At 35.6% G+C, this 18,116-nt stretch overlaps 4 protein-coding genes across 7 annotated transcripts; 1 reads left to right on the forward strand and 3 right to left on the reverse strand.

Moving 5' to 3' along the window:
• Positions 1 to 320: 320 nt before the first annotated feature.
• Positions 321 to 1,764, reverse strand: LOC111779214 (trihelix transcription factor ASIL1). The gene has a single exon (XM_023659310.1). The coding sequence runs from the start codon at positions 1,384 to 1,386 to the stop codon at positions 484 to 486; it is 903 nt and encodes a 300-aa protein (XP_023515078.1). The 5' UTR covers positions 1,387 to 1,764; the 3' UTR covers positions 321 to 483.
• Positions 1,765 to 2,471: 707 nt separating this feature from the next.
• Positions 2,472 to 9,298, forward strand: LOC111779366 (spindle and kinetochore-associated protein 1 homolog). 3 transcript variants are annotated; one of them, XM_023659518.1, is made up of 11 exons: positions 2,472 to 2,569; positions 3,952 to 4,011; positions 4,208 to 4,336; positions 4,434 to 4,558; positions 4,975 to 5,087; positions 5,202 to 5,280; positions 5,667 to 5,731; positions 6,420 to 6,525; positions 6,614 to 6,643; positions 8,531 to 8,644; positions 8,876 to 9,298. In XM_023659518.1, the coding sequence occupies exons 3-11, from the start codon at positions 4,240 to 4,242 to the stop codon at positions 8,951 to 8,953; spliced, it is 807 nt and encodes a 268-aa protein (XP_023515286.1). In that variant the 5' UTR covers positions 2,472 to 2,569; positions 3,952 to 4,011; positions 4,208 to 4,239; the 3' UTR covers positions 8,954 to 9,298. The 3 variants fall into 3 exon arrangements, with proteins under 3 accessions (XP_023515286.1, XP_023515287.1, XP_023515285.1); XM_023659519.1 differs by lacking the exon at positions 3,952 to 4,011 and adding an exon at positions 4,038 to 4,103; XM_023659517.1 differs by lacking the exon at positions 3,952 to 4,011.
• A 61-nt stretch (positions 9,299 to 9,359) lies between these two features.
• Positions 9,360 to 10,675, reverse strand: LOC111778838 (chromo domain-containing protein cec-1-like). The gene is made up of 2 exons (XM_023658819.1): positions 10,622 to 10,675; positions 9,360 to 10,372 (listed from the first exon to the last, which is right to left on the reverse strand). Exons 1-2 carry the CDS (start codon positions 10,673 to 10,675, stop codon positions 9,455 to 9,457), a joined length of 972 nt encoding a protein of 323 aa, XP_023514587.1. The 3' UTR covers positions 9,360 to 9,454.
• A 3,020-nt stretch (positions 10,676 to 13,695) lies between these two features.
• On the reverse strand, positions 13,696 to 17,780 carry LOC111778382. Of its 2 annotated transcripts, XM_023658170.1 has the most exons (6): positions 17,296 to 17,780; positions 16,134 to 16,268; positions 15,545 to 15,661; positions 15,339 to 15,398; positions 14,841 to 14,954; positions 13,696 to 13,896 (listed from the first exon to the last, which is right to left on the reverse strand). In XM_023658170.1, exons 1-5 carry the CDS (start codon positions 17,621 to 17,623, stop codon positions 14,929 to 14,931), a joined length of 666 nt encoding a protein of 221 aa, XP_023513938.1. In that variant the 5' UTR covers positions 17,624 to 17,780; the 3' UTR covers positions 13,696 to 13,896; positions 14,841 to 14,928. The 2 variants fall into 2 exon arrangements, with proteins under 2 accessions (XP_023513938.1, XP_023513937.1); XM_023658169.1 differs by lacking the exons at positions 13,696 to 13,896; positions 14,841 to 14,954 and having other exon boundaries at positions 15,032 to 15,398.
• Between the last annotated feature and the right edge of the window lie 336 nt (positions 17,781 to 18,116).

Genomic DNA, 18,116 nt, shown 5'->3' on the forward strand with positions numbered 1-18,116 from the left:
AAAGAAACGCTAATCCCAATATTAGCAAATGATTTCAAGTTATGTTGACCCATTACTACTTCAGATTTGATAATCTACCATACTATGATTCTTATCTTTTAAGAATCACTGTTCTACAATTTAGGATCTGTTGAAGTAAAGTGATTCTTGTATCTAGAGACTTTGTGGGTCTATAAAGGTATTACTAAAAGAGGGTGAAAAGAAGAAGAAGAAGAAGAAGAAGAAATGGGTGATGCTTTGATTGAAAAAACGAAATTTGTAGCAGTTAGCAGAAAATTGATCTCAAAATAAGCACAGATGGATTGGGTTTGGAATCAAAATTTGAGACGGAGAGAAGAACAGATTCATAGTAAATACTGAAATAGTCTGAACAAGAACCGTTTCTGAATGAAATTAGTTAAAATGTACGAAACTTGAAAGAAATCTTTTCTTACAGAGTTAGAAGAGGATCCCCTTTTTCTGAAGAACAAGGAGCGGAAATCTTCAAGGATCATGGCCAATCTTCAGCCTCTTGGGGGGAGGAGATCCGAAAGCTTTTGCAATTGAATTCACAATCTTCTTTTCCGATTCGAAAATCATCTCAATCCGCCTGTTTTCCATCGCAATTCTGTTCATCTCCGCTTCCTTCATCATCTCCATCTTCAAACTCTCCATTCCGACCAATCTATCGGCGAATAATCGAATCTCTGCCGCTAATTTGGAGCACATCTCTTTCCCTTCCTCAGCTACCGCCGCCTCTCCTGCCAGATCCTCCTCCGGAAACCTGGAAACCCTAATGTCGGCTTCTTCTTCGTCGTCGTCTTCGTCTTCTTCACTAGAATTTCTGTTTCTCCTTCGTGAGGAAGATCCATTAAAAGCAATCGGCCGACGGAGTATGTTGCTAATGCTCTTCGATTTACTGCGATTCTTCTCCTCTTCCTCGTAATCGGAGTTGTAGTTATCAGATTTCTCAGCGGTTTGGTCTTCGTCGTTATCGAACGGAATCGAAGACATCGGACGAGCGGAGATAGGTAGCGGACCGCGTAATAGGTTGTTCATAAGTTCGAAGTAGAGCCAACGGGAGGAAGATTGGGTGCCGATGGCGAGACGGTGTTTCTCGGAGCGAAAACGCTGGCGGAGCTTCTCCATCTTGTGGCGGCACTGAACGGAGGTTTTCGAAGGATCGAAGTGGCTGTAGCCGCAGCGGGCGGCGACAGTGACAGCGACTTCCTCCCACTGGCTGGACTTCAACTGACCTCGTTCGAGAGCGTACCATTTCTCTTGGTAAGCCTGGATAAGATTGACGGTCTCCTGGTGCGTCCATGGAATCGGCTGGACTTTCTCAGTGGTTGCGACGGTGGAGATGGATTTGGAAGAGGAGAGTGGTGCCGGAGGAGGAGCAGCCATCTGATCAGACGATTGAGGGGTTGGAATTTGGTGAAGATTTAGAAATTGAGATGATTATGATCGGTGGCGACAATGGCATACGGCGGCGGCGGCGGCGGCGGCAGGTAAGAGGAGCAGCAGCAAATTAGTTGACATTAGATGAGAAACAATTGACATTAGGTTGTGGGAGAATTTTATGGTGCCTTTCAAAATATAGCGCTTTCATAATTTTGTAAAATTTAAAAACTATTTAAAAATTATATAAGTTAGACACATTGATCACATACGAAACCGACGATACTAGCCACTCGAGGATCGTCACCTTGTCGGTCTTCGACGTTTGGGGTCACAATCTACTATCTATGTTCATAGCATGATTGTGACTGTGCACTATTCAATTTAATCTGGTTTTGGCCAATAAAATCGAACTTTTCGATTTTAGAATGTTATAAATTAGAAAAAAATTCTCGACCTCCGGTTGATTTATTTGTCGTTCTATTCATGATTAGATAAACCCTTAAATTTATTCTTATATCAAATCATTTAAAAAAAAATTTGTTTATCGAATATATGACATCCAACTTTATTCTTAAATTATAGGCTATTTATATCACGACTTAAATATAATTTTCTTTTATAATTTGATATTTTAATTAGATAATATATTACACATACTATTATGATAAAATATTATGGATAATGATAAAAAAAAAAAAAAAAAAAAAAAAAAAAAAAAAAAAAAAAAAAAAAAAAAAAAAAAANATCAAATAGTTATTTGATTTACCATAAAAAGTATCGACTTTAAGGTATAAATCCTAAATATCGACTTATTAAAAGAATTTTTTTAATATTTATTTTTGTTTTAAAATTTAGCTAAAAAAATGAAATATTGTCATTATAAAAATAAAATAGAGAAATTACAAAAATAAACTACCTATTTTTTAAACATTAAAAAACAAAAATGAAAAAAAAATTGTTAGATTAAAATTGATATAAACAACTGAATGTGGGGGGTAAAATTGACTTTTCACTTTTTTTTTTTTTTTTTTTTTTTTTTTAATTATCAATTATGCTTGCATTTTTTCAAAATCCCCGCTTTTCTCCACTTCTCAGCAACCCGCCCTTTCTCCATTTCTCAGCAACCGGCTCTCTCTCTCAGACTCCTCGCTCATCATTGTTTCTTGAAATTCTCCTCTTTCATCCGGTAAGATCTGATGTTTAATTTCTACACTCGTGATAGAGAACTTTATCTCATGCTGATTGGTTTGGAATTCATCAACTGCGTTTGTCATTTTCAGTTTTTGCTGTCTTTTGGCATGTTAATTGGTTTAAAGCAGAGCTTCATCGTTGTTACTTTGTAAAAGAACATTGAATTTCTGAGAGAATCCTGTGCTTTAATCCTGTTTCTTCAGCCAAAGCTCCCATGTTAGTTGAATTAATTTGCGGTTCGATAATGTCGTATATGCATCTATATTTAGACTGTAACTAAACAAGTTTGCTAATTCACCAATTTCAAGTATTGCACTAAAATTTATCATGCTTTTCTTTGATTTTTATATTTTGGCGATAATTTGATGTTAGTTGAACTAACCATAAATTTCAAGTGCATCTATTCACCAATTTTAGTATTCTACATTTTTATATTGTTGGCATGTTAGTTGAATTAGTGCGGTTACTGATTTTTCTCTTCAGTATTATCCTTCTCAAAGCTGATTTAGAGTTATATTTTTATAAGCGGTAGTTCAGCCTCCTGATGTAGAGTTCTGTTTCTATTCTCTCTGGGTTACCTTGGCACGGCTGACGATTTAATTTGGAAGATTTCATCAGGATTTTGTTGGTGGAAATTTTTAAACCTTTTGAGATAAATTTTCATGCGTAAGTTAACATTTGAACATGATTTTTGGAAATGAAAATTCAATGTTTAGAAGATTTTTATTTATTCCTGTCTGTTTACTGATAAGCTCTATGAATTCTAAGTTGCTTGAGACGAGGGAGTATTATTAGTTTGACGCCTCTAAAATACTCTCGGGTGCCCACTATTTCTTTTTATTGCATGGAGTCTATCATTTTATCCTGTTTGGACAGATCTGACCTCACTAGCAAAGCAACTTGGTGGTGGAATGAACTATTTATTGGTCTTTCTCCCTTTTATATTCATCAGGACTAAGAGCATTAGCAGCTTTACCAATTTCCATTAGTGATCTGCATTGTATTTGAAGAATATATCTTCTACTAGAAACAAAATGAAGGTCAAAAGGTCCTACTTGATTTGTTATAGATCAGATTGTTTTTGTTGCTAATTCAGGTTGGTCTGATTCTCAGTGTTGTTTACCGTTTAGGATGTTCAAGATTTAGTCCTGGAGCTGGTCTAAATAAACTTCTTTTGCTGTGAAGCTTGTTTTAGATTTTGAAGTATATAAATTTGATATTATGATAGTGACTTAATTCTCACTTGATACATCATTTATGCGTACACCTTTTGAGTTTTTATCTCTAATTAGACTGCATATGGCATCAATATGGCTTACACATCTCTCTCTCAAATTTTCTCCATAATTGATTCATGTTCCATTGTTGCTTTGCTAGGATGCTGTTATGGTCAATTACGGCGTTTGAATTGTTTTTGGTTAAATTAATTAATTCAAGGTTTGTTTTTGACGTCAAATATAAAGTTTGTACAGCGACAATCCTTTGAATCCTTAAGAAAATTGGCCTTTTACTATCATTCTGCTTTAGTGGTGAGGGTGTTTAGCCAATTTTCACTCTCAAGTTTCAAATTTCTAATCGTTCATCTTTTTTTAAAAACTCGTGGACTAACAAATCTTTGTAACTCAAACTTCAGAGCTGCACAACTTTTACATAGAGGGGAGATAGATGGACTTGAAAGAAGCTGGTTCATTGCTTAATAATCTAGTTGCTGCTTTCAATGGTCGGATCGCGGAGCTCCAAGATCTCGTAATTGCACGAAATAGTGAGCGGAAATATTTAAGCCTTTAGTCTTTTTCTTGGCTATAATTCTATTTGATGCATAAATGTCACCACTGCGGGATTGACTTCTGTTGTCGTAGTGTATCCGGCGAGTTGTATCCCTGATTTGTCGGCAGTTGATGCATCATTGAAGGCAATGGAATTGCAGGTGCAGGCAATCAAGAACCAGTTACAAGAAGAAGCTGAAGCAATTCCCAAAGCGAAAGTATATTCGCCCCTCCCTCTTTAGACCATCCTTCTGCTATATTAAATTCTGTTTGCTCCTTTTCCTCTGCATCATTAGGAAACCATAAGAAATTAGTGAAAGAATGTTAGAAATGTGTTTACCTCAAATAAATAACATATTCAGTCTGAAAGAGTTTTGAAAAAATTGGGAGAATTGATAACCCAAAAAACTCGAGCAATAAAATTCCCATTCCTTGATCTGCAAAATACTTTTTAGATTTATAATTACTGATAAGTTAATTACCGATTATTATCATTCACATGACGCTATGTTTCTCTTTGTAAATTTTGCTGAGCTTTACAGAGTAGTGGGTTTAACAGTTTTAGTGCTGTTTTGAGTGGCTAAATTATTGCTTTGTTGATGTGCAACATAACATTTTTCACCAAATTCTGCAGAAACTTATCGAAGCATCTCTGAAGCAGCAGAAGAGGTTAGAAAGTATATCACTTCACGTTCCCTCATATCATATTCAGTCCGAAAGAGTTTCTGCGTTGAACTTAAATACCAGGTAACTAATTTGTTTAAAATTTTATAGGAATTCCATGATCTGAACCCCAGCTTCAAGTTTTATTGTTAAGGTAGTTGTGATTCATGAAAAGGTTTTATGGCCTTCTGTTTTCAGTCTTTGTTCACAGGCCAAAAAAACTGATACTGAATTGGGCTCCCTAGATGCTGAGAAAGTGATTTCAGTCTTACCTAAGGTCGGAATTCTCTTCCTTTAGATATGTTTGTGTAAAATGAATGCATCATACACGTTCATTCCCATATGAACTAGCAAATAGGGCTCAAGTTAGGCATTGAATTTTTCGTGAACTTGAAAGCCATTACCTTGTAGGTTACAATAAACTTAATCTTTCATTTATAATTTTAGTACTTCCCCGCCTCATGGGTTTTAATTAGCACAGTGCTCAATGGGTGATAATTAGAGAGGAAACAAGGTTATTGACCTTCAAATACAGAACTTTTGTTTTGATACGATACTAAATCACAATTGAATTCAGAATCTTAAGTTGATGGAGTATGGTGAATTGAATCATTCTTTTCTTCATCATTAATGTAAAAGTGACCTTTACAATGTCAATTTCAGGAGAAGAAAGGTTCCTCTCCACCACTTTGGTACATAACCACAGATGAACTGAATTCACTGTCATCGTGAGTTGTTCTTTCCTCTTGTTGGCACATGAGAATAACTGCTAGCTAGTTCTGCTTACTTGCATTCCTAAAATAAAATGCACTACGACAGCTCCAGAAATTACTAACTTAGGTATCAGCATTTGAAACTGAAATAAAGCTAATTATACGAAAAAAAGCCCTTCAGCTATGTTGTTGGCTTCCATTTTACGCTAATATTTTGATTTGTTACATAAAAAGGGCATTTCCATTAGCAGTTTCTGTTATAATTAGAATTTTTGAAACGTTAGGGACAAAATTGAAGCCAATTTAATTATACAAAATGTCCCAAACGAGTGTGATTGGTTTCAATTTTGCCCCTAATGTTTTTTAAAGTTTCAATGTCGCTCTCAATCTTTTATTTTCTATTAGACATATTAATGAAGATTGATAATAAATGTTTATTATGAAACAAATTAAAACATTGAAAGTTTAAGAAACGTTGAGGACAAAAGTGAAACTAACTACATCCACGTCAGGGACATTTTCTGTAATATACCCTTTGAATAATTTTCATGACCGGTAATCTGGTGTTTGGAGTGCATTAAATAGAGCTGAACAATTCGAATATCAAAGAAATAAGATAGCTGCAAATGTCTTTAGCGCATGTTTTTCCTGTAAAGTAGCCTGTAATCCTCTAATTTTTTTTATTAACTCTTACCAACCACAGATATATGAAAGGAAGGTTGACAGTTGACAAGGTCAATGCTGCTATTAATGACATGGTAACATATGCTGAAGCAAATGCTCAGCTTATTGTCGTCCCAAAGAAGAAGGTTCGTGTTAAATTCTCTCTCTGACTTAACAAGCATATTGATAACCACCACACCACTTATATGCTGACAATGGGTAATTTTTGTGAAGCTGGCTGAGAACCAATGGGAAAAGGCTCTGGTAAGTTTACTTGCAATCTTTCCACATCCGCATCTCGTCTTCTTCCTTTCGCTTCCTTTCTGCATTGATGCTTGCAAAACTTAAGATGTAGCGATGTAGGTTCTAGGCACACTAAAGATTATTACATAATATATTCATTAATATTAATGCATTATATATTGTGAAAACGTCATGTAGAATCATGTGGGTGTTCTGATTGTGTTCCTAGTAGATGCTACACAGAGAATTATTTTTCTTGCCCATTTTACTTGAGATCTTAGGAACCCCTTTCTATCTAATTGACAAAACTGGATAGAGGAAAAAAATGTGATTTTGGATGGTTGATCGTCTGCTTCCGGTCCCAGTTGTAGGCGAAGTGGCAATGGTGGAGGTAGGCAACGAAGAGCACTGTCAAGAGTTGCTTGTAAAATAATAGAGTTAGACAATAGTATGGTGTTGTCTAATTACTAGATGGTGCTTTGCAAGTGGTTGGATTAGGTGAATACGGTGTAGCTAAGTATCGTGGTAGAGTGGTAGCATGCAAATGGTCACCTCGGGCCATCCCACCTTTATCCCTTCGAGCGTTGTGCTAGATTAAGGATGATCTCATTGCATTGGGTGGCCTCGGGCTTATGTTGGACTAACTTGTGGCTAGGGTACCAATTGGTCAACCCATACAACTTTATGCTCAACCTACTCTATTTTGCTCCTACTAGACCTAGTTGGGCTAGAGTCTACAAATTATTATTTTATTGCAAAATTTACCCAAAGCAATTGCTCTTTGCTAGGAGTGTCGGTGGGTGGCGCATGAGGACGAGAAGAGCCTCTCATCCCTGCAAAAGGTCCTCCAAAAGACTCACCTAATCCTTCGTCCTCATACGCCACCCACCGTCAAATTGGTGATTCTCTGAACAGTGCACGCTTCATTCTTCGTTCTATCTGTTTCCGTAGACTGCTCACAAAAAGCTATCAAACAACTTGACACATTGGCATGTTTCATTCTGTCTCTGGGTAAAGGGTACGAAAGCAGAGGTAAACATACCAAAATTTTGTCAGATTTTAGACTCTGACTGAATAAGAGTGTCGAAGCGTAGAGCTCTTTTACTTTACCAGCAACCCTCTACCAGACTCTCTATAGACCTTCAGCCTTGTCACCTTACCTTTGATCGGATTAATGTGCACGCGATGAACCACTTGTTGTTTGTCCAAAATCATGCAACAGCATCCCTTACCCCACTCCTAATGGCAAAAGAATCCCCAACATTGCCCCCATGCTTGCAAATTCTAGAGCAGGGTGGGGTTTGGGTCTTGTGGGGAATTTGTTCCTAATTTGACGGGGAATTCTCGTGCGGTATCTCCATGGGGACAAATCCCGTTGGAACCCGATGAGTGCCAACAAGTGGTGCAACAAATTGATGAGAGCAAACGATGTTTGATGAGTGCAGATGCACCAATATGTGATGGAAAAAAGGGTAGGTGCAGCGAGTAAGTGACAGTAGTGGTGCTTGGTGAGTTGGCGAGAGCAAACAATGTTTGGAGAGTAAGCAAACTGGCTACGATAGGTGGCAGCTGGTAGTGATAACCTTGTTAGCCCTCAAGGTCCTCCTGGGCAAGGGCAAATGGTGGAACCAAAGCTCAAAAAAGAAAAAAAGAAGTTAGTCAGTGAAGGAGGAGGAGAAGAAAATGATGATGGGGAAGTTGAAACTATCTATAACAAATAAAATTATGAACATGGGCTATAAAAAGTGCCTGAATTAATACAAGTAAAGACTAACATTGATCTTGAACACTGTCAAATTGGTGATTCCGATGGGTAACCACAGGGAGTCAGGGATCTGAACCCATGTTTTGTTTTTATTTTTTTTTAATCTTATCAAGATGTCATGTTTGTATTTCCGGTAAATGCAGGAGCTAAGAGATATTGCAACAACCGAAGCAGTGAAAGGAAAATATTTCTTTCTTGAAACTGACATGAGAGGACCTTCATTGAAACTTGACAACACTGGAAAAGCCATACTAACTGTAAGTTTGTCATATATAATTTGCTCAATCAATAAGCAATCATAGTTATGTTGGGAGAGAATACCATTAAGCAAATAATAGTGTTAAGTTGGGAGATAATACCAAAACTTCATTCATCTAGTCAGTACTTTAGTGTATGTTATCATCAAATTCGAAGCTTTTTTCATACCATAGTTCATATAGTACTGTTGATTGATTCTTGAAAAAACGGTCAAATTTTGTGCACCACAGGTCCTTCGACATCTTGGACGCATAAGCGAGACTCGTATTGGACATCAACGCGTAATTTTACTATTAAAACCATCATAAATAGCCTTTCATTCATTTGGACACAAGATTACCAAGTCTTGCATTGAAAGTCAAGAGAATCAGCTGTGTACAATTCTAGCAATCCGTTTCTCAAAGACTAATCATCACGGGGAAGGTGAGAACCTCTTACCGATAAACTACATTCTTCTTATGGACAAATTGATAGAATGGTATGAATTATTTGTGGGGTTTGGTGTGCCCTTTGTCTTTGATTATCATCAAAGGAATCCTTAGGTTGAAATGAGATGATAGAATTCCCTAGCTTTTTTGTTTTTGGTCACATTCTTGTGCTGCTAAGATTGAAGTTGGAGTTCTAATATTCTCATGTGGGTCTTGCCTTCTTGATTTCTTGAGCGTATTTTTCGGTCCACTCGAAACTTTAGACTTGTGTGATAGTCGAGATTTCGATATCTAACATTTTAGTAGAGGGTACACGTTGTAATCAATTGAGCTAAAATATGTGACAGGTTGAAGAAAAAAAGCTTAGAAAAATTGGGAAAATTAGAAAATGTCGAGAATCTCCAAAATGAAGCCATTGCAAAGTGGACAGTTGCCTCTACTGACCAGAAGTTCTCTTGAACAGAGCCTACAAAAGGTGTGACCGCAGGGGATAAATGCCGCCCCTTTATGACGCACCATGCACACGCAGCACTTCCGTTCCGACCCGCCGCCCACGACGGCGACTTCTTCTTCCTTTTCTTCTTCCTCTTCTTCTTCTTCTTCTTCTTCTACTTCGTCTTCTATTTTGTATCTTGACCCTTCGAACCCCATTTGCCTGTCCGTCTCTTCTAAGAGATCCATTAGTGACATTCTCACCGGCGCCGCCGTCTCCACCGCCGTGGAGTCTGCTTCTTCATCGTCTTCGTCGGCGGTGGTTTCTGCGTCGGCTGCCTCCTGGGTCGCCACCGTTTCTCTAGCGGACATTGATCTCTCCATTGCCAGTGCAGCCGAGAGGCGGCGCGTGCCTTCATGCACCGGCTCCGTCAAGTCAGTGAAACTCTCGCTCCGTTCAAGTGAGCGTCTCGTAGAGTTGCGCCGCGACATTTGCGGCCTGAGGAGACTCCGGCTACTCCGACTGCCAGTGCCGGCGATGGTCGAGGCGGAGTCATTGTTCTCGGGTGATTCGCCGGAATTTGTAGCCTCGGGAGACGTCGGAATGTTCTGACTTAACCGCGTCGAACTCCGCCGTGAAATTTGCCGGAGAACCGGAACAGCAGCAGCGACGACAGGAGTAGTGGATTCCGGCGNAAATATAAAACACCCCCAAGTCTTCAACAACAAGAACAACCCAAATTTTCTGGGAAAAACAAAGAAATCAATCCAATTCCATCGAATTCCTTGAAACAGATCCAAAACACAAGAACAATGAAAACCCTCCCCAGAATTTTCCCGGAAAATTTCTGATAATCTGGAGAAAAACTGTGGAGGAAGAAGAAGAAATTGAGAGCTTCAAGACCTCTACTTAAAAAGAGTAACATTATCTTCACACATATATATATTTATATATGAATAATAATTGAGATCGCAAGCTTATGTCTATACGCAACTGGAAAAGTGAAAAGGAAATTAAATATATATATATATATATATATATATATATATATATATATATATTTAAAAATTTAAATAAAAAAAAAAAGGAAAAAAGAAAAAAGAGGCATTGGATACCTTGTTGGTCGGACGAGAGATATGAACAGTGAATTTGCCGGAAAATTTCTGCATTTGCTTTTTTTTTCCTTTTTGTTTTGTTTTTACTGAATCGGATTAATTTGGAAGAGACAAAGTAATTAACCCATTCTACTTGAAACTCAGAGGCAAAAAGTTAAAAATTAAAAGTGTGATTTTATTTTATTTATAAATTTGATGTAATTCTTTATATTTCTGTGAATTAAAAAGTTGATTTTGTGAAGTGGAGCGGTAATTGTGGGAGTAAAAAGTGTTGTTTTCATCCCTTCATTTCAGATTAACCACAACCATTTTTATTCCTATTTATTACTTCAAATTTTCAATTTTAATTGCTTTAAGTATATTATTAATTATACGTTTATATCATTCTCTTTATTTATTTTTTTTAATGAAATTTCAATATTTATGGAACTAACATATTAAGCCATAAATTTAAGGAATTTATGATTCAGTAAAAAAAAAAAAAAAAAAAAAAAAAAAANTTGAAATCCTTTTATTTATTACAAAGTAAGTTCTTGACGCCACACATAAATTTTACAATAAATTACCCATTGATTGCATCCATCTCATAGCCGTTGTTTTCATTTCTATCCCAAAGAAATAACTTTTATTATTTTTAAGAAAAGTACGATTTCTATGTAGCTTTTCTCGTGACTAAAAAAAAAAAACGTCACGTCGTTATATTTTTCATTAAGATATTTAATTTAAACGTTTAATTTCACTAAAATCTGCTCTAAACTAAAAAAAACTCGTCAATAAACTATTTAATTACACCAAAGTTAACAAAAAAAAAATAGAGACTAGCGATAAAACATAGCAAGTTTGAATAACTACAAGACGATTAGGTTCGTTCGTGACGCTTTGAGACGGTATCCGGGATCAAGCTCTCCAAGTTGAAAAGAAAAAGCATAACATTTTTTACCCTTTTAACCTTTTGAGAATTATTATGTTTTTTACAACAAAAATTATAATTAAAGAAGAATAATTATTTATATTTATTATTATTTTAAAAATTTTGGGTTCTAAAAGTAAGTAAGATGGGATAGATTATCTGTAAAATTGGATTTCACCATACACTACAAGTTTGTGGAACCCACAAAAATAAAACAAAAGTTCCATCATAAAGACAAAAACTGTTGTGGGAACAAAATAAATAAATAAATTATTTAATTCAATAAATATTAATTTTTATTTTATTTTATATATTACTTTAAATAAATATTCATTATTCTTTTATTTTATTTGTGTGAAGTAAGATATATTTTATTTTATATGCAGTTAACATACGAGAAAATTATGTTGAATGAATAATCTAACAGATCTATAATATATGGATAAGGTTGAGAGGTTTGTCACAGTATGGGTGACATATGACCGTAACCCAATTGATATGAACCCATTTCGTAATTGTTATAAATAATTTGATCTAAATCATTAATATAAAAATTACGTGAACGGAGACATCCTATACAATGAGTTTTAATATAAGGTGAGTAGTTTCCATATAGAATAAGTAGATACATATGTCTCTTATATGTTGATTTTGAGATCTGAGGTCACACACTTTCACGAGTCTAAGAGACTTAATTTATGTTTGATTATAAACAAATTGTTCATTAAAAAATCAACGATGCCTAAGAGTGAGATATAATTATAAAAGTATAATGAACTTTTGACCAAACTGTGATTAAGAACCGCTCATGAAAATTTAATTATCTATAAAAATTATATTTATAGTGAAGTGACGTACCGTTAATAAATAAAAATTGATTAATTAAAAGTTTTAATTAGTTAGTTAATTAATTAATTTTGTTTGCTCACAGAATATATATATATATATATATATATATATATATATAAATAAAAAGGTACAATGATTGGAGGATATGGGAAATGGGAACTTTGAAATAGCTAAGGCTGACAGGCAGACAAGAGAATATGGACACTAAAAAGAAGAAAAAAAATAAAATAATAATAAATAAAATAATAATAAATAAAATAAATCTTATATGGAAGCCATTATTTAAATAAATAAATAAATTAATAATAATAATAAGAAATAAATAAATAAATAAAAACAGTAGCCCCCATCAATCTTCCATTGCAGAATCCAATTTTTGTTGGTCAACCTTAAGTGCCTTCCCAATTTCACACTTTCTAACCTCATCATTCTCTTCAATAATTCATCTTCCAACCATTGCATATAAATTTTATTTATTTATGCTCAAATTCCATTTAATAATTTTTGCTAAAAAAATTTCGTTTGTTTATAATCGTTCTATCGTTTTTCGTTAACGTTAAGTAGGGTTGAGTATCCATCATTAGCCAACTCCTTTCCTGAATTTTGTTCGACTAGTCGGAAGCTTTGCTCCCTCCCGTTTACGTAATTTTGAATTTTTATACTACACGATCATCCAAGGTTCCACGGAGACAAAAAAAAAAAAAAAAAGANCTTTTTATTTAGAGGTGCATGGGTCATCCTCCAAATCTGGTTGAATTTTCGAAATTTTGTATGAGCTTGTAGCTAGCTTGTGTTCCCGCATAGCTTCTAGACCTATGAACCCGTCTATGTTTGACTAGTCAACAAGAGAAATGCCACTATTAATTTTTAAAAAAAATTACCTAATTTACTAATTTGTGAACTTTTGTACTTCTATTCCATTTTTTTTTTTAATTATAACTTTAATTCATTTTATAAATTTGAATATTTAAAGAGTAAAATGAAATTTAGGTATTAAATTATTAGAAAGTAAAGTTCATAGACATAAAATCATTGGTTTAACCAAAGTAATTGGATTTAAAGCTTTAATATCTATATACCTCTAGATGTGTGCTCAACTGGTCAATTTGGGTGTCAGAGGCCTTGTGTTTGTTGAGGGAAATGCCTTCCGCTAGAAGCAAAGCATTGAATTGGCTTGTCATCACAAAATAGACAAACATCTTGTTGCCTCCCCCAACTATATTTGTGGGCCCTCTCATTTCTGTACCAAATGTCTAGTACTCAACACGAGATTATCGGGAGGAACTTATCTCGAACAGAATAGAGAATGAACGAATGAGTGAACTAAACGGAGGTAGGTAGGGATGAGGATTATATTCCTCGTCCCCATTCCCATCTCAACTCTGCTTCACTTTTTGTATATCAAGTATGGAAGATTAAGTTCTAATATTGAAATTTGAAGCGAATAATTTTTTATAAAAATGAGAAGATTCTCTCATTGGAAACTCGATTCCTGCAAATTCTCCGTGAAAAATGCCTGCGAAAATAAATATAAAATATCGTAAGAATAAAGATTGAAATAAGAGAGCAAAAATCGAGACATAAAAGACTTACCTATCCTCGTCTCCCTAATAGAGACTTCTAGCTTTCACGACTTACATCTAAATTCCTTAATTAATGGATGTTTCCAATAATTTTTTAGATCATGGGTTGTGAGAAGATCAGTATGCAACTATTATGAAACTGATAATGACATGACCATAGAGAGCATATGCACATGAATTCAAACAAGTGATGTCGCTTTTTATATATTATCCTCAATGACTCAAATGGCAAAGAAATGGATAGAAAAGGAGGATGTCAAGAGCTCCATGGCCAAATCTCAGGCTGTTGGTCCCAACAGAACTTGGCCTTGTGCAAGTCAGTGGGGGAGTAAAAAGCCAAATCAGAATTCGAACCATTGTCTAAGCCCAACGTGAACTCATATGGGTGAAGATATGTTGGGATATGGAACCTCATGCCTAGTAGAGATATATTTGAAAGATATTTCGTAAAGATCTGGTATATAGATATTTGGTAAAAATTTGACAGAGATATATTTGTTAGATTATATCAAGTAGGTTTGAATCTTTGGGAGCTATATTTAGTAAATTGAAACCATATATATGTATCCCATAAGGCACTTTTAAGATGTACTTTTCTTCGTTCTATGTATTCTATCTTGTTGTACATACCGGAAGTCATCAATAATAAAACCTTTAGCTAATATTCCTCCTTGCATCAATAATCAATCAATAATCAAGTGTGTGCATTGTTTAGCGATCCTAACAATTGGTATTAGAGCTAACAACTGGTATCGATCCTAACAAGATAATCTTCGATAACTTACATATTAAGAGGATAAAGTTATACTACAACGACATATCAACCATTAATATTGTACATAATTCTATCGACGAGTTTGGTAGCAAGGGAACTTACATCATGCGAGTGTGGTAGCAAGGTTTGGAATGAGCTTCTTCCTTCTTGTGGTTGGCAGACTGCCATGAGTACCATTATGAACAATCTGTTACTTGCTATATTGATCCATCATCCCTTCCAAAACAGAGAATTTTAAGCTTGTTAGAGCATTTTAATGATTTCTATGAAGCTTATAAATGGCAGCTTTTATGTAACTTCCCAAAGCATTAAACTTGTACATTTATAAGATGGTGAACAAAAGTACAATACAGTACATCTATATATGTATGTATTGAAAGTCACCATAGAACATAGCCACCATTTTCTTGCTTCACATTTACAAACCTCAACAAACGAAAGAAACCTATGAAGAAATAAAAGTTATGAACAAATGAGGTGGGGATGGATTGGGAAAGCCATGTGTTTATTTGGTTCTCTTGCAGAAAGCAGGAACAAGAGCCTCATCTTCTCTCATCCTTTTCATATTCTTACTATTATAGCTACACGAATATACCGTACGTGGGAAGCTATTGGCCGTGTTGTTTATTTCTCTGCCTGCATCGGATAATTCGTCGAAACCTGCATCATATTACAATCATATTCAAGTGTCGAGAAGAACGAAATGATGCAACACTTGACAAACTGTTTATATGTGGAAAAGCCACCATAACGATAAGTATTATGCTCTCAAAAAATCACATAAACAATAAGCATTAATTAAGTACCTGATTTAGTTTCGTTTAACTTCAATTTCTTGAGCAAGATGACTTCTTCCATGTGTTGTTTTCTTTTATAATCATTGGGACTACATTTCAATACTGGAGAATCTATACGTTTGCTTCCTGTATAAGATCAAGCACAAGTCAGTTCCAGAAAGTAATCTGTTCAAACACAGATAAACTCCCACTGTTGCTAGTTTTTTTTTTTATATAAGTAGTACATCAGATCCACAAACTTTGGACTAAGCTTCTATAACTATATTTACACCGTTAAAAGAACGTTTTTGTAACGAATCTATTCGATAAATTTTGGTTGAACTTGTGCGATTTAGCAAGTAGCTCAAGAACGTTGTGGCCCTTATTGACCATTGGGATAACCCATTTGAACCCCATATAGTTAAAGAATCAGCATTCAAAAGTTCTGTGGAAATTTTTCTCTGTTCTTCGATCATTCATATTTCAAGAATTCTGGCAGTCTATCTCATATTCCAAGTTAGAAACGCAGACAAAAACCATTCCAATTAATTTTATTCCAATTGTTCGTGTGGATTAGACATTTTATTCCAATGCAGATGAAAACCATTCCAAGCCATACCTGAGTTCATATGCTTCAACCTTTTATTCTTGACCAGGTTGCTTTCTGGTTTTAGCCTTCCACCATTAAGATTGCCATCTTCTTCATCAGCCTCGCAACAATCCCCATTTGCAATTTCCTGAGGGAAGTGAGCTCCTATATGGAAAAAAAAAATCACAACCTTCTAACAATTTGGTTTAAATACTATATTGATCTTCGAACTTTCTTGGAGTCATTTTTCATCCCTGTACTAACAAACCGTTCATTTTGGTCCTATACTTTCAATTGTTTCATTTCAATTTCTATACTTCAAAACATTCATTTGAACCCCTATAGCTTCTTTAGTCCCTTAATTTTCCTTTTTACCTTATATTAGTCGTAATTTATACTCTATACATACAACCGGTTGAGGATTGTTGAGAAAGAGTCCCACATTCACTAATTAAGGAGGTGATCATGAGTTTATAAGTAAAGAATAAATCTCCAATGGTATGAGGCCTTTTGGGAAAACCAAAAGCAAAGTCATGAGAGTTTATGCTCAAAGTAGACAATATCATATCATTGTAGAGGTCCGTTATAACTAACATGGTAACAATTACTAACATGGTATCAGAGTCATACCCTTTAACTTAGTCATGTCAATGGAATCCTCAAGTGTTGAATAAATAAGTTGTTAGCCTCGAATGTGTAATCAAAGTGACCCAAGTGTTGAACAAAGGATGTACTATGTCGAGGGCTCCAGAGAAGGAGTCGAGTCTCAATTAAGGGGAGACTATTCGAAGGCTCCATAGGTCTCACGGAGGCTCTATCATGTACTTTGTTTGAGGGAAGATTGAATTGCTAGGAGGAGTCCCACGTCGGATAATTAAGGAGATGATCATGGATAAGGGGCAAATCAAAAGTAAAACCACGAGAATTTATGCTCAAAATGGACAATATCATTACACTGTAGAGTTTCGTGATTACTAACATATTCTTGTTTCTATTGTGTCCAGAGTCTGTACTAAAACTTTGCATACAAAGACTGAATCCAACATAAACAAGTACCGAGAGTAAAATAGTATTATAAACCTAAAAGTATAAACTAAAAACTCGCCAGTTTCCCTTGCTTTTCTCAGGAACCAAACAGGAAAATCAAAATCCACAAGCCTAGAGTCCGAAGAAGAGAAGAAAAAGAACTCACTCTTGACGCCAATTTTAGAGAGCTTTCCATCAACAACAAGTGCATCATCATCGGAGCCTCCAGTAGGCAGCCGTTTAGCAGAGAAGAAAGAGAGAAGAGAGTTCCAAGTAACAGAGGAGACGAGATCGAGGCCTCGACTGAGGAAGTGACCATTGAGTTTCACCGTTGAGGGCTCGAGACCGAAAATGGTGGCTATGGAGCCGATATCGATGCACTGGTCCAACGATGCAACGAATGGAGCAATGGTGGAGAGTGAAGGGCAGAATAGCTTGATAGTTCTGAGTTCTTGGCCTGGATCCTTCTTCTTCTTCTCCATCATAATCTCCATTGCAGCGGAAATAGAAAGCTCGATGAACTGGTTGTTGTGGGAAGAAGAAGCTGGAAGTGGAGAATGGACATTTTTGGAACGGCGATGGCGACACACTGTTCGCGGGTTTTCCTTCCAAATGGTCTCTGGAAGTTTCCCGTACTTTCGCGCTTACAGCTCGGAGACACATCAGCACTATTTTCTTTTTTTAAATTATTAAATTATCAATAAAAATATTATACTTTAAACCTATAACTATATATTTTGAAAATTAATTAGGGCATGATTTCTCGAAAGTTGTCCTTATATACTCCTGTAGGTCGGAAGACGGTGAGGAAAAATGATGGACACTGGACGGGATCTATCAGCAGCTAATTTTTCATACATCTCGAGGCAAAGCTAACCGAGCAAGACTTTGCGTTACGTCTAGTCAAGTGTATCACTCACGAGTAAGGGAATCCAAATATGACTCGAGAATGATATCAGCTTTTAAGTGCAAAGTATCTGCTGAGAC

This window comes from Cucurbita pepo, chromosome LG17, assembly GCF_002806865.2.
Source record: "Cucurbita pepo subsp. pepo cultivar mu-cu-16 chromosome LG17, ASM280686v2, whole genome shotgun sequence".
Lineage (NCBI taxonomy): Eukaryota > Viridiplantae > Streptophyta > Magnoliopsida > Cucurbitales > Cucurbitaceae > Cucurbita > Cucurbita pepo.